This window comes from Salvelinus fontinalis, chromosome 41 (assembly GCF_029448725.1).
Source record: "Salvelinus fontinalis isolate EN_2023a chromosome 41, ASM2944872v1, whole genome shotgun sequence".
Taxonomy (NCBI): Eukaryota; Metazoa; Chordata; class Actinopteri; order Salmoniformes; family Salmonidae; genus Salvelinus; species Salvelinus fontinalis.
This window is the reverse complement of record NC_074705.1, coordinates 18,626,136-18,642,807: the sequence shown is the minus strand read 5'-3', so window position 1 is coordinate 18,642,807 and position 16,672 is coordinate 18,626,136. Positions and strand designations below refer to the sequence as shown.

The 16,672-nt window shown below is 45.2% G+C and overlaps 1 protein-coding gene across 2 annotated transcripts in view; it reads left to right on the top strand.

Annotated features, from left to right (window-relative positions):
• The window catches only part of LOC129840235 (partitioning defective 3 homolog B-like), a 182,941-nt gene that overhangs the window by 145,178 nt on the left and 21,091 nt on the right, over window positions 1-16,672 (top strand). For both annotated transcript variants that reach the window (XM_055907954.1, XM_055907955.1), the window contains 3 exons: window positions 159-266; window positions 463-780; window positions 9,997-10,099. In XM_055907954.1, the coding sequence (XP_055763929.1) occupies window positions 159-266; window positions 463-780; window positions 9,997-10,099 (529 nt within the window). The remainder of the gene's footprint in view (window positions 1-158; window positions 267-462; window positions 781-9,996; window positions 10,100-16,672) is intronic.

Genomic DNA, 16,672 nt, shown 5'->3' with positions numbered 1-16,672 from the left:
TGGCCTGCTGCTCAACCAGTTCCTTTCATAATCTCTGCAGCCTCTATTGTCACTTTACGAACTGCCACAATGTTTTGAATCCCAAATGAAACATCTTACCAATTGTTTCACTTTGTCTCTCTCTTTCTTTTTCTCTCAATCCCCCTCTCCCTCCCCAGGTTTGGCAAGAAAAAGGAGGAGAAGAGCAAGGCGGAGGTGAAGGCTGCCAAGCAGAAGTTGGAGGCTGTGAGCGAGGAGGAGCTGAACAAGATTGAGGAGGGAGTGAGGTGAGCTCACACTGTTTGCCCTGTTGTCTGTGTGTATATCAATCAATGGTCTGTCTGTGTGTCACCCTTCATCATTCAAACACCACGCTATTACATATATACAATGTATGCAGTTTTTTGTCCAATCCCATCAAGTTAATGTGAGTTGATTCAGAGAATGAGTGACGGTATCTATCCCCTCTTATATGACCGACAGACACGAGCTCCGATACATGGAGGTGCGGGACGGCCACGTGACCCCCGACCCCCTGCCACCCGACTTGGAGGATGATGACCATGACCCCAACTACGCCCGTATAAACACCTTTCGGGAGCCCCCCAAGGGCCCTTCGCCCTCCTACCTCAGCCGCACCCCTTCTCCTCAGCGAGCCCTCGGGGGACCACCCCCCGGCGGACCCTCACACAGCCGCCAGCCCTCGGCAGAAGACTTAGAGGGGCTCTATGCCAAGGTAAACAAGCAGAGAGCCCCGGCTTCGACTTCCACGGCGCAGCTTCAGCCCCCTCCGAGCGACAGGTGAGTTGATCCAAAAACCAAGAAATCACTCCTTCGCAGTGCACTCCAATGTATGGCCTTGAGTTGCTGTAGTGGGTCATACTGTCACTATGGGGTCAGTGGGATTGGGCAAGCATGGGGGGGATATTTTGTTATCTTTGTTGCCTTCAAAGATTCATTTAAAAACAGAAATATCCATGATAGATAATGTATTTATGTTAAAAGTTCTGTTTTTATTTAATTATTTCACTTATTTTACTTTAAACAAACATGTGCATTCGGAAAGTATTCAGACCCCCTCCCCTTTTTTACGTTTTGTTACGTTACAGCCTTATTCTAAAATGGATAAAAAATGTACTCGTCAGTCTACACACAATACCACATAATGACAAAGCGAAAATTTATTTACATAAGATTTCAGACCCTTTGCTATGAGACTCGAAATTGAGCTCAGGTGCATCCTGTTTCCATGAATCATCCATGTGTTTCTATAACTTGATTGGAGTCAACCTGTGGTAAATTCAATTGATTGGACATGATGTGGAAAGGCACACACCTGTCTATATAAGGTCCCACAGTTGACAGTGCATGTCAGAGCAAAAACCAAGCCATGAGGTCGAAGGAATTGTCCGTAGAGCTCTGAGATAGGATTGTGTCGAGACACAGATCTGGGGAAGGCTACCAAAACAATTCCCCAAGAACACAGTGGCCTCCATCATTCTTAGATGGAAGAAGTTTGGAACCACCAAGACTCCTTCTAGAGCTGGCTGCCCAGCCATACTGAGCAATCGGGGGAGAAGGACCTTGGTGAGGGAGGTGACCAAGAACCCAATGGTCACACTGACAGAGCTCCAGAGTTCCTCTGTTCCTCCTTCCAGAAGGACAACCATCTCCGCATCACTCCACCAATCAGGCCTTTATGGTAGAGTGGCTAGACGGAAGCCACTTGTCAGTAAAGGGCACTTGGAGTTTGCCAAAAGGCACCTAAAGGACTCTCAGACCATGAGAAACAAGTTTCTCTTGTCTGATTAAATCAAGATTGAACTCTTTGGCCTGAATGTCATGCGTCACGTCTGGAGGAAACCTGGCACCATCCCTACGGTGAAGCATGGTGGTGGCGGCATCATGCTGGTGGATGTTTTTCAGTGGCTGGGAGACTAGTCAGGATTGAGGGAAAGATGAACGGAGCAAAGTACAGAGAGATCCGTGATGAAAACCTCAGACTGGGGCGAAGGTTCACCTTCCAACAGGACAACGACCCTAAGCACACAGCCAAAACAATGCAGGAGTGGCTTCCGGACAAGTTTCTGAATGTCCTTTAGTGGCCCAGCCAGAGCCCGGACTTGAACCCGATCGAACATCTCTAGAGAGACCTGAAAATAGCTGTGCAGCGACGCTCCCCATCCAACTTGACAGAGCTTGAGAGGATCTGCAGAGAAGAAAGGGAGAAACTCCCCAAATACAGGTGGGCCAAGCTTGTAGCGTCATACCCAAGAAGACTCGAGGCTGTAATCGCTGCCAAATATACTTCAACAAAGTACTGATTTAAAGCGTCTGAATACTTATGTAAATGTATGATTTCATTTTTTTTTGTATTTGCTTACATTTCTAAAAACCTGTTTTTGCATTATGCAGTATTGTGTGTAGATTGATGAGGGGCAAAAACAATTGAATCAATTTTAGAATACGTCTGTAACGTAAGAAAATGTGGAAAAACTCAAGGAGACTGAATATTTTCCGGAATGCGCTGTATAGCTAACCACCCAACACTCAGCCGTGGATGCATCATTTATGAGAATACTCTAGCATTTCTCAGCATGAGGGTTTAGGGTCCGCAGACCCTCAAGCTTTGCCCGAAGCAAACATTTAAAATACGCTGTTTAGAATCATTAAGTAGGTGGTGTCATTTTAAAGGGAGAGAGGTAGCAAAAGACATCTACGCCATACAAAAATGTCAAAGCCTGTTCTCTTTGCTACCACGCGACAAGCAGTACCAGCGCACCAAGTCTGGAACCAACAGGACCCTGAACGGCTTCTTCCCCCAAGCCATAAAACTGTTAACAAGACCTCTACATCGCTAATCAAATGGATACCCGGACTACTTGCATTGACCCTTTTTTGCACTAACTCTCTTGTGCGGACTCTGAACACACACTAGACCCTACCCACACACTCACACATACTTACACTGAAACCGCAGCAATACATACGCCCACACATAGAATGCACACACATGCATACTGACACCACACATACACACGTTCACACTCACCACGTATGCTGCTGCTACTGTCTATTATCTACCGCGTTGCCTAGTCACTTTAACCCTACCTATATGTGCATAGCTACTTCAAATAACTCGTGTCCCTGCACATCAACTCAGTGCTGGTGCTCCCTCTATATATCCGTGTTATTTTTTTACTCGTTGTTGTTATTCATAATTCACTGTGTGTTTCTTCCTCATGTCACTATTTACTTTTTTTTTGTCTTTAACTTTACTCTGCGTTGTTGTGAAAGGACCCCTAAGTAAGCATTTCACTGTTAGTGTACACCTGTTTACGAAGAATATGACAAGTAACATTTTTCTTTTATTTGAAAGTTAGAGGGAGATTGTGATAGAGGGAAGGAAAGAGAGCGAGAGGGATGGGAAAGGAGTAGATTGACTGTTGTGAAGGGAACGAGTCAGACAGAGAGAGGGGGAAAAAGGGGAGGATAATTAGCCGCAGTCTAGCAGCTTGACATGTCAGTTAGACTCCTCCCCTCTCCTCTAACTGGCCACTTAATTACTCTTCCCTTCTGTTCTTCTTTCCTCTTCCCTCATTCTTTCCATTTCTCCGTCTTACTGTCTCGCTTTCTCCTTTTCTCTCTTTCTCTCTTTCTCTGCCTCTCCCTCTTTCTCCCTCTCCTCTCCCCGCTCGACTACAGCAGCATAAGTTGAACACTCCATATTCTACTGACATTTGTAATGGATGACTAATTCGAGCCAGCAACAGCGTAACATGATCAATTTAGTCTGGTTGGAATTGACTGTATGATAGTTTAGTTACGCCACGTAGTCCAGGGTTCCAACCACACACACACATTTTACAGACTTACAACACACATCTGCTTGCGAAACGCACCCATTCATTGATTCATTCATGCATATGGACACACAGCTTTGCCGGCACACACTCAAACCCGCCCAGTGGTTTTGCAGCGAAGCCTTTTTGTAACCTAGCAACACTCCAGTCTAGAATCCAATACCGCTTTTAGAGGACCAATTTGGATAGGGGAGAATTCTATTATACTGTGGCTTCATTTGTGTGTGTGTGTCTGTGTACACGTGTGTACACGTGTGCGTACACGTGTGTGTGCATACAGACCTACGTGTGTGTTTGATGTGCACATGCTCAGTAGTGGTACGTCCTTCTCCTCCCCCCTCACCTGTCAGAGAGGAGAAAGTTGACTCTGGAGTGTCTACATAATTTAGTGCTGGAAATGTTTTCATTAGGACTTCAACGGCAGGTGCGTCCATGGATGGGCGTCACATTTGATTACAGCGACACTAGAGGCTGACCTGTGGAGAGAAGAAAACGTACCTACGCTTGTCAAATGTTATTAGAGAATAGGTCAGCTAGTCTCTCCATAGACCAGGGAAAGGAAGGAGAGGGAGGAAAGAGGGAACAAAGAAAATAGTCACCTGCCGAGTTTCTTATAAAGCCACGTTGCTTATGTATCGTATTTCAATATTAGGAAATAAAAATATGATTGTCAGAATAGAAAGTATATAGCCCTAATCCTAGACACTAGTCCATCTGCAACCCATAAGGATAGTATGCACTAGTGGTGTCTAGTGGTGTCAGTAGGAACGTTTGGGTTGGAGTTCTCTAGAACTATCCTGACCCGAATCGTTGTACACATGCACCATAATCAGCCACCATAATTGCAACGTTCCTCAGCGGATGATCAATACAGCACCATTTCCGTTTACTTAAATGTTCCTTTGTCCTGTCCTGTCTTCTCTTTGATGTGGCCAGTCAGAGACAGTCCCAGTCCCGGTGGCCCTAGTCCATTGGCCAAGTCTCCCTAATTAGTCCTCCTGAGGTTGGACATATACAAACACAGGTTTGACAAACATACCTGAGACCAAAGGGAATGGAAGGTTCTGAAAGTTCTGGCTCCCCCATCTCTCCCCCTGGAAAAGAGGGGAAATGGATATCTTTACCCTTTACTGAACTTTCCACTGGCGCTCTGGTCTCCCTGGTGTCTGGCTGGCAAACAAGAGGAGAAATTAGCTTCTGATGATAACCTGGTCCGATGCTCCCATACACATACACAAATGGACTTACAGACATAGACACACACATGCCTGCATAGACATGGTGCAGGTGGGTGTACCTGACCTCAAAGGCCAGCAGAATCACCAGTTCTGTATCCTCAGTAATCTTAGTATTTCTGCTTTCTGCCTAAAGTGTATGCTTAATGGCGGAGTTATAACCTCACACATTATTCTGAAATGTTTGGAATTCTGTTGAACTAAGTAAAGAAACCTCTGCCCAGTTCCCACTAGGGTTAAATATTATCCCAGGAAAATGTTCCATCCCGAGAATAAATCACTTTTCTCCCAGGTAACCCGGTATTTCCCGCCAAAACCGGAACTGTCCTTCAAAAGCATGATAAAGCATATAATTATGCCTATGTCCCGATTTTGATTTGAGCCTGATTAACAATACATGAAATAAATGTTATGAGCCCTACATTAAAGACATTTGATGAGGCCAAGCCCAAATGATTGTGCCGTTGTCCAATACATATTTGACATAGGCTACTGCACATTACGCACAGCAGAAAAACATGAAAGCCCATAGATGTAGCTAGCTATATGCTCTCTTGGGTAAACATGTTTTGTTATCTCCAGTGGCCTATATATAGGGACATGTATTGTATCACTCTAGAACAGGATGATCTATTGTGAATGCAGATTGAATGGAGTTGATGGAAAGAGAATGACTTTGAGAGTGTGCTCACGCGTGCAGCGATATTCAAGTGATCGGCTGTTTTAAAACTTTGCAGCTGGAATATATATATATATGTATGTGTTTTTTATATCATCTTACAAAAAAACAATAAGCTGACCCCCGAAAACCAGATAGATAGAAAATCAGACACGCGTTCCATCTTTATATTACTGCATAGACTATGCTGCAGAAAAAGCAGACCTACCTGTCACAAAAAAAGGAAGTTACCATGATTAGATGATAGGTCGACATGCATTGTGAATTGCACTCCATGCTGAGATGGGCTGTCCCCCCCCCCCCCCTGAGCGTTGATTATCACGCAGAGGCCGCAGAGAATCAATATTTAGACATTGCATATCATTTAACAGTTCCAATTTCACGCCATGTGTTCATATAAATAATTTATTATAATTTACCGGGGTTATTTATCCTGGGGAACGGGAGTGGTTTTGGGCGGCATATCTCGGTAGCCGGGTTCCCGCCATTCAACCATAGTGCCCACTACCTTCTCTCTCTCTCTCCCTTGATACTTCAAAGTACTTTCAGTACCAGTTCCTATAGGTGCACCGAATTGTTAGGAATTGAAAACTGGTCAAGGTGTGGAGAAATGCTCGATGCAAGAGCAATATATTTAAGTGTTTTATTAAACAAAAATGTGCACAGAGACACCAAAACTATACTTCTGCATGGTTTGTAATAATCTGCCACCCTCGAGATGGTGGGCACTCGAGTGGCGCAGCGGTCTAAGGCACTGCATCCCAGTACAAGAGGCATTACTACAGTCCCTGGTTTGAATCCAGGCTGTATCACATCCGGCTGTGATTGGGAGTCCCATAGGGCGGCGCAAAATTGTCCCAGCATCGTCCTGGTTTGGCCGGGGTAGGCCGTCATTGTAAAAACTTTTGCCTCTTTAAATACTCTTCCTTATCTGTTCGTTGTTTCATCCTTCTGTGCCCAGTTCCAAAACATTACATGAAGCCTGAGACCTGGGGGGTTAAATAGACTATTCATTTTAAACTTCTTAATCACTTAAGGACACCCATGGCCGATTTTATGGCTCAGGGGCCCAGATACCAATTACTAAGACTTGCTTTACGGTAACCTCTGACCTTAGAGAGGGTACCCAGAGACCAAATTCCAATAGGGAATAATCAGGCAAATAGGGTTCTTATTAACATAATGGATGGGGAGTCATTTAGTAGGTACGTGCTGAACCTGTACATGGGCTGCGTCTGAAATGGCACCACCCTGTTCCCTAAAAGAAGTGCACTACAAAGTGCAGGGCTGCTCAACCCTATTCCTGGAGAGCTACCCTCCTGTAGGTTTTTGCTCTATCCCCAGTTGCAACTAACATGAGCTTATCAACCAGTTAATTGTTAGAATCAGGTGTGCTAGATTAGGTTGGAGCAAAAACCTACAGGAGGGTAGCTCTCCATGTACAGCAAAAGTTTTGAGAATGACACAAATATTAATTTTCACAGTCTGCTGCCTCAGTTTGTATGATGGCAATTTGCATATACTCCAGAATGTTATGAAGAGTGATCAGATGAATTGCAATTAATTGCAAAGTCCCTCTTTGCCATGCAAATTAACTGAATCCCCCAAAAACATTTCCACTGCATTTCAGCCCTGCCACAAAAGGACCAGCTGACGTCATGTCAGTGATTCTCTCGTTAACACAGGTGTGAGTGTTGACGAGGACAAGGCTGGAGATCACTCTGTCATGCTGATTGAGTTCGAATAACAAACTGGAAGCTTCAAAAGGAGGGTGGTGCTTGGTGCTTCCTCTGTCAATCATGGTTACCTGCAAGGAAACACGTCGCGTCATCATTGCTTTGCACAAAAAGGGATTCACAGGCAAGGATATTGCTGCCAGTAAGATTGCACCTAAATCAACCATTTATCGGATCATCAAGTTCTTCAAGGAGAGCGGTTAAATTGTTGTGAAGGCTTCAGGGCGCCCAAGAATTCCAGCAAGCGCCAGGACCGTCTCCTAAAGTTTATTCAACTGCGGGATCGGGGCACCACCAGTACAGAGCTTGCTCAGGAATGGCAGCAGGCAGGTGTGAGTGCACCTGCATGCACAGTGAGGCGAAGACTTTTGGAGGATGGCCTGGTGTCAAAAAGGGCAGCAAAGAAGCCACTTCTCTCCAGGAAAAACATCAGGGACAGACTGATATTCTACAAAAGGTACAGGGATTGGACTGCTGAGGACTGGGGTAAAGTCATTTTCTCTGAATCCCCTTTCCGATTGTTTGGGGCATCCGGAAAAAAGCTTGTCCGGAGAAGACAAGGTGAGCGCTACGATCAGTCCTGTGTCATGCCAACAGTAAAGCATCCTGAGACCATTCATGTGTGGGGTTGCTTCTCAGCCAAGGGAGTGTGCTCACTCACAATTTTGCCTAAGAACACAGCCATGACTAAAGGATGGTACCAACACATCCTCCACATCCTCCATCCTCCGTGTCCCAACCATCCAGGAACAGTTTGGTGACGAACAATACCTTTTCCAGCGTGATGGAGCACCTTGCCATAAGGCAAATTTGATAACTAAGTGGCTCAGGGAACAAAACATAGATATTTTGGGTCCATGGCCTGGAAACTCCCCAGACCTTAATCCCATTGAGAACTTGTGGTCAATCCTCAAGAGACGGGTGGACAAACAAAAACCCACAAATTCTGACAAACTCCAAGCATTGATTATGCAAGAATGGGCTGCCATCAGTCAGGATGTGGCCCAGAAGTTAATTGACAGCATGCCAGGGCGGATTGCAGAGGTCTTGAAAAAGAAGGGTCAACACTGCAAATATTGACTCTTTGCATGAACTTCATGTAATTGTCAATAAAAGCCTTTGACACTTATGAAATGTTTGTAATTATACTTAAGTATTCCATAGTAACATCTGACAAAAATATCTAAAGACACTGATGCAGCATACTTTGTGGAAATTAATATTTGTGTCATTCTCAAAACTTTTGGCCACGGCTGTACAGGGTTGGGCAGCCCTGCACTTTGTAGTGCACTACGTTTAGGGCATAGGATGTCATTTTGCATGCGCCCATGATCTCTCCTCTGAGAAAGAATGTCATGACTTGCTGCCCTGCAGTTTCAGCACAAGATCTAATAGTATTTATTTATTTATGCAACACTGATATCTGGAGGGTCTCCGATGTCCCGGGCAACATCATTATAATCATTTTTTCATTACGAGAGACGACATGCACGCTCAATCAAGATGGCAGCCCTAATGACGGCTCGAGGACCGCATCAATGGGTTTTTGAAAATGTGTTCTTTCTCTCCTCTGAATGTCCCTGCTCAGCTGCTGTAGCTATTGGGGTGGGAGGAAGAGGGGGGGGGGGGGGTGGTTGTGTGGGTGATGGGTGAAAGGATTGGTCTTTTTTTTTTAAAACATCCTCACCTTAAACAGTGAAGTCCTCAATTTCAAAACAAACAACATCAACGATGCTACGTGAAGGGTCTGTCTAGGGCCGAGTCCTAATTTGGACCTTCTTGTAAATTGCGCATTTAAATCAATGGACGAATTAGGCGAGAAATACATTTATGTGCCCAAATTTCAAGTTGGTATTGGGCCCTGAGTGGTGGTAGCTGCAGGGTATTGTACTTGTGTGTTTGTCTAGGTGTCCGTTTGATTGTGTGGCAATTGAGGGACTGCAGCTCTGTTCCCTCTGTGTATTAGGCTGGGCTGGGTTGTGTAGAGAGAGAGACTCTGCATATAAATGGATGTCTGCCTCAGTCTGTCCCCATTGACTGGCGGTAGGATGATTTAGAGCAACGTATTCACATCCTCTTGTCAGCGCACCACCAGAGCACCAGCCAGGCCTGCTAATTAAGGCCACGGTCATTAAAGGAACTTTTAGCATGTATGCCTGTGCTGGTTCCCCTCTAATGAAGCTCTCACTCCTGCCCCAGAATCAATACCTGCCGTGGGTCACATCGTTAGTATGAGTGGGAGAGGTTGGGAGTCTAGTTTGTTTGTGCATTATGTGGGCGTGTATCCATCAATTAGTATGTTTGTGTTTGTGTGTGTGGGTTACCCAATTTGGTAAGTTCTTTCTCTCGCTCTTCCTCGCTGTCTCATCTTATATTGGTCTGTGGTCTCTTTCCGATGTAATACACAGTACATTTGACCTAAGTTCTGTATATGGTTCCTGTGTTACGGTTCATGTGTCAGCCTGTGATTTTATTGGAACTCTTTATTTCTCTCTTTCTCTCAGTGTCCAGAAGCGCAGGAGAGAGCTCCAGCAGGCCCGTGCTGCGCCCGCTTACGAAGAGCTAGAGGCCATCCGCCGCAGAGCCCTAGACCACGACCCGCCACGAGTGAGTGTGTGCGTGCGTGCACGCGCATGTGTGCTCTCGGGCGTATCATGCATCTGTGTGCGTGCTTGAATGTATGAGTGCATGCATGTGTACATGAATGTGTGTGTGTCCTCACTTGGAGACGTCTGGCTCGCCTCCCGTTGTGCCTACGCAGATCACAGCGACTTGATGAACCACCACAAGTGGTTTACACGCGTCTTCTCAACACAACATGGAGATTAACTCCATGATAATCCATACTTCGAGTCCCTGCCCACTGCCTAGAGACACCAAGTGTCTTTCTCTGGCTTGATTCCCAAATGGCACCCTATTCCCTATAAAGTGCACTACTTTTGACCAGAGCCTAAGCTAGGGTGCAATTTGGGACAAACGCACTCTGGCTCTGAGAGAAAGGAGATCCTAAGTACACTATATACTGAGTGTACAAACGTCTCTTTCCATGACATAGACTGACCTGGTGACAAGCCTCAAAAGACTTGCCTGAAGGTAACCCGGTACCAGTTTAAAAAAATCTAATGAATGGAAGTATACACTGACTACACAAAACATTAAGAACACCTGCTCTTTTTATTAGACTGACCAGGTGAAAGCTATGATCCCTTATTGATGTCACTTGTTAAATCCACTTCAATCAGAGGAGATGAAGGGGAGGGTGGCGTGTGGCTAGTATGTGTTGAAGACAGGTTTAAGCCTCGAGACAATTGAGACATGGATTGTGTGCCATTTCAGAGGGTGACTGGATAAGACAAAAGATTTCCGTGCCTTTGAACAGGGTATGGTAGTAGGTGCCAGGCGCACCGGTTTGAGGGTGTGAAGAACTGCAACGCTGCTGGGTCTTTATACCCTTAACCCATTTCTTCTGTGTATCAATAATGGTCCACTACCCAAAGGACATCCAGCCAACTTGACACGAATGTGGGAAGCATTAGAGTCAACATGGACCAGCATCCCTGTGGAACAATTTCGACACATTGTAGAGTCCATGCCCTGAAGAATTGAGGCTGTTCTGAGTGCAAAAGGGGGTGCAACTCATTATTAGGAAGGTGTTCCTAAGGTTTTGTACACTCTGTTGATCATAATATGGATCATTCCATAGGATATCACCAGGCAGTATTATCATATGGGGATGTGATGGTGTACTTATTCATTTCCCTTTGTGCGTATGGTAACTAAGGATGATTTTGCAACAGGCAATTGTAATAAAGCTATGTGTGTGTGTGCGTGGGCGTTTATGTTTGTGTGCAGGCGTTGGCATGTTTTCCTCCCAATTGTGGAGCTGAGTCACAGACCGTCCATGTTGTCTTAAAGCCTGGCTGGGTTTATTTGGAGCTCTCTCCTTGTTAGCATTAGGTATTCTACAGTGGCAGCACCCTGGTTCTCTCTCCATTTCTCTCTCTTTAAGTAAATAAACATTAAGATTTTCACATGATCTTTTTTTAGCACCACTGCTCGACCTAAACAAACATGCTCTCTTTCACTCTCCTCTCTCTCTCTCTCTCTCTCTCTCTCTCTCTCTCTCTCTCTCTCTCACTCACTCACTCACTCACTCACTCACTCACTCACTCACTCACTCACTCACTCACTCACTCACTCACTCACTCACTCACTCACTCACTCACTCACTCACTCACTCACTCACTCACTCACTCACTCACACTCACTCACTCACTCACTCACTCTCACTCACTCACTCACTCACTCTCACTCACTCACTCACTCACTCACTCACTCACTCACTCACTCACTCACTCTCTCACTCACTCTCTCTCACACACTCACTCACTCTCTCACACACTCACTCACCCTCTCACACACTCACTCACTCTCTCACTCACTCACTCACTCTCTCACACACTCACTCACTCTCTCACACACTCACTCACTCACTCACTCTCTCACACACTCTCTCACACACACACACACACTTCTGGTTGCGTGTGTGGAACCGTCCTTATGACGTTACCCAAACACCGAGACCGTTAAAACATCCTTCTGATGCCCGGGTTCTGTTTGATCCGGCGAAGAACATTATTCACACGCTGAAACAGCCTAACGATGCCTCTTGGAATCAGGTTGTTGTGTGTTCCTTCGAATACCCTTATTCAAACGCGTAGACAATTAGGAGGCAGTGATTGGGAGGCAAGTCGCCATCTGATTGTTAGTCGCAGTAGAAACAAATACAGCGTCGACAGCACAGCTGTAGGTGCTTCCCCTGAGGCAGCTGCTTATGGAACATTGTCATTTAAACAGAGACTCCAATGAAATCACAGGCTGCGACAGCAGGCATATGTTAAACCTATAAACTGTATAGCCCATGTAGAACGTGTGAGGTAAACCTTGAGAACAAAAATAAATACTGTAAGTTAAATGGAAAGAGACCGCAGACCAATGGTTACAACATATACAGAGAGAGAGAGCGAGTAAATCAAATGTTTCAACGGTTCGTTCACTCTGGCAATTGTTGCACCCGTGTCTCCCTGCTTAGCCTATTTTGTGCCCTCTTTTCAGCTGTCTCTGCTCTTTTCAGCAGCCTAGTCTGGTCTCCTTGAATCTTTTCAAAGATTTAATGACACTTGAGTATTGCGCTGCTCACACAAGGTCACACAAGGCCCATTCTTCCTTTATGTACCTCGTACCGTGCTGGGAAAAATTGCTTCATTGAAAAGAATATAGAGCTACATGTAGCATTTCTCCATCTTTAAAAAATATATATTTTATTTCTACATTTTCAGTTTCACAGACAGACAATAACCGCAAACATAAAATACAATAAGAGTCGTTTTGTTTTATGTGTCCGTTCTATTTAATTGTTTGTGTCCGTTCTATTTAATTGTTTGTCACTGGGAGTACACTATCCTGCTTAGTAACCTGCATACCTGATTCGTTTACTCCTCAATAAAACATATTTGAAACATAAAATACACTAAGGGAATTTAACCAACAAGATATTAGATACAAATTAAACCATTCCACAGCTCTTTGAGGAGAAAAGCGCAGATTGTGAATTGATGCTTCATTCAAAGCCTCCACACATGAAAGATTTTTTTTCTCATCAAGATGTGTGTGTGTGTGTGTGTGTGTGTGTGTGTGTGTGTGATCCTTTTTTCATCTGTTCTTGCCTGTGACTCCTGCATACTCTCTCTCGTGTGTTCCCTCTCTCCTTTTCATCCCATGTTCCCCTTCATCTCTACCTTTTTGTCTTGACCATGTCAGTCTCAGTACACACCCACATTTACCATCTGTCCAAGTACAGGGCCTGCGTCCCAAATAGCACCCTATTTTCAAAATAGCTCACTACTTTTGACCAGGGCCCTATGGGGAAAGAGGATACCTGGTCAGTTGTAAAACTAAATGCATCCAACCTAAATGTGGCTTCCGCATTTAACTCAACCCCTCTGAATCTTAGAGGTGCGGGGGACTGCCTTAATCGAATTTCACACCATCAGTGCCCGGGGAGCACTTGTTTTTAGGGGTTAACTGCCTTGCTCAAGGGTAGTGCACGATATAGGGAATACTGTGCCATTTGGGACAAAGCTTTATAGCTTTTTATCCTTTCGAGACATGATAATGATAGTGTATATGATGTCATGTCGTCTGTTGGGCCTCAGTGTACAGACTGGCCACTTTCTGGTATTTTTAGATGTGGCTGTCCATTCGGCCGCCACAGTAGCTGGCAGTGATGTCCCCTACGCAGGAAGCCACATGCAACTGGCAGCCATTTTGGAGTTCCACTCTACCACAAGCACGTGGCATAGGCACGGAAAAGGGTGCGTCCAAAATGAGCCCTGGTTAAAAGGAGTGCGCTATTTGGGGAATAGGGTGCATTGTCAGAGGCAGACATACTTGGTCAAATCCAGACATCTTTGGTATTCGGTAAATGTCTAACCGACTGAAAAACACCCAGCTAAATGAAGTAGAATTAAGTATTTTACAAGTCCTTTTCTGAAACGTCCGTGTACCAAAGCTTGCGATTTACAGCGGAAAATGCCTTTGACCATGGAAGATGGATAGAAGACACTTTGGATTTGTCCCAAATGGCACCTTATTCCCAACATAGAGCACTACTTTTGACCAGAGACCTACTGTACAGGTCAAAAGCAGAGAACGTTGTAGGGAATAAGGTGCCCTTTGGGATGTAACCATAATTGAAGTAATGAAAGGAGGGAAAATGAAGGATTGAGGAAGTGAACTGGCTACAAGAAACGCTAACGTGGATATCAGGGCCGATAGTGCAGGAGGAATATAATATTATCAACACCTTATCTCCAACTCATTACCCTGGGAATCACACACACACACCACAAGGGCAGTGTGTGTGTGTGTGCGTGGCACATTAATGAACACAGATCACAGACGAACACACACACACACTCTATCAAACACACACCTACTCTATCACACAAATACACATACTACCCACACTCCACCATCCCACACGTTAACACACTCCGCAGAAGATGTGACCCGTCAGCTCCGGAGCAGTCCACCCCCCCCCCCAATGTTGTCGGGCGGACATCAATCACATTGATGATGTTTTAATGTCAACTCCTGGGGGCAGATGATGCGAGCTGTGGCGGGCGCGGCGTCGCTTCATAAACACCCTCCACATCATTAAGTAAACAAAAACCACCGCTGTCACAGTGATGGATGGCTAGCGTGCCTCTCGTCTGATGGTGATGGTCTACTCTACCCCCAGGAGCACTGTGGGAGTGTGGGACGCCCAGGGGGCAGGAGAACCCCCTAGTGCCGCACAGGTGCCCAGGCATAACCATAATTGTGTGGTGGGTGTGTAGGGCCTAGTCTTTTTAGCTGGATGTTCCCTTTAGATGAGGGGTGGACGGGGCAACTGAGGGCCACGGTAACCGCAGGTTTTTCTTCAGGCCTAGCACTAACAACTCAAACAATGATTTGATCATGTGCCCGTTCAATTTAGACCTCAATATGTTTGAATATAAATATTATTAGAGCTGGAACAAAAGCCTGTACAGCACACACTACGGCCCTCCAGGAACGGAGATACCGGCCCCTATTGCAGTCTAGATGATCCCTGCTAGCAGTAGTCGGACCATTATCTACTCCTTAATCTAGTATATCAAAGCCTCATAGGAGGGGGCTAATGCTGTACTACAGAGAAGTGACCTGTGTTGTGTTTAGATCAGTGACTGATCTACCACTGACCAGAGATCAGTCTTGTTTTGGGCCTGACAGCCCAGCAGCACCAACACAAAGGGATAATGGATGAGCTGATGTGCTACCTCCCGCTGTGTGTTTGCTTACTGTTGGGGGCTGCTGACATACTGTAGCACAGTGGGTAGCCTACTGGAGAATTATGTTGTGGACTGGAGGAGAGAGAGGGGAGGAGAGTGGGTGGGAGGGGGGAGGGAGATAGAGAGAGGTCGAATGATGGGAAGCAGGGAGGGGGGAGATTAAAAGACAAGGCTTTGTGGAGAGACTGGTGAAGAACAGGAAGGTGTAGCAAGAGCGGGGGAAAGGGGAGGTTTATCACCAGAGAGAGTAGAAGTGAGAAAGGGGAGGTTTATCACCAGAGAGAGTAGAAGTGAGAAAGGGGAGGTTTATCACCAGAGAGAGTAGAAGTGAGAAAGGGGAGGTTTATCACCAGAGAGAGTAGAAGTGAGAAAAAGGGAGGTTCATTAAGAGGGGGAGAGAGGGTAGAAGAGTCATTCCTTGTCATTTCAGCAAGCCATGACGCCCACCATCTCAGAATATTCTGAAATCGTTTCTGTAGTTAGAAACAGGTAAGATTAGCATTCCTGAAACATTTTGTTGAAATCTTTTTTGATCTAAGCGAAATTAACCTAATTATTTGGACCAAACTTTCAGGAATGTTAATCGTGTCTGTTACTAACTACAAAAACGATTTCAGAACAATCTGAGATGATGGGTTTTGAAATCCTCTTTCTTTTGCTTTTTGAGGTGGAACGACCCAGAAGTGAGAACGGGGAGGTTTATCAAGAGAGGGAGAGTGTAGAAATAAGGAGAAATATTTCCGCAAAAATCTACTAAGTTTCAACACCGGAAATAATTCCTATTTATCCTGAGAGTCCCTGGTAATACTGCACAACTGGGAAGTGCCCATATAATGCGTTTACAATCAGGATATGGCTAATATGCAAGGCTTCTCCCAGAATAACAGTGACGCTCAGGACACACAGAGTGCACCCCGGGTAGGCTATAGCGTTGTCGAATCGTACAAACTTTGTAACGGCAATCAAACAAAAGTAAAATGACCAACGTTGCTAAACTTGCTAGATAACGTCATTCAACGAATGGCAGAATAGCTCTGATACTTGGCAAAATTGAGTTGATGATTATACAGATAGCAGATCAGCTCATGAATAATGGGGGGTGTTGAAGAGTGGAAATAGTTTAAATATCAAGATATGTTAACGGGGACCAACTCTGTTTAAGAAAATATCCATACCTACTCTCATACTGTTGATCACACATTCTCTACCGATGCGCTCATGTGGGCAGCAAGTACGAGACAGCGCAGAGAAGCTGGGGGAAATATTATAGCAGTATTTTGACATGCATAGGTAAGAGATGTGCTTT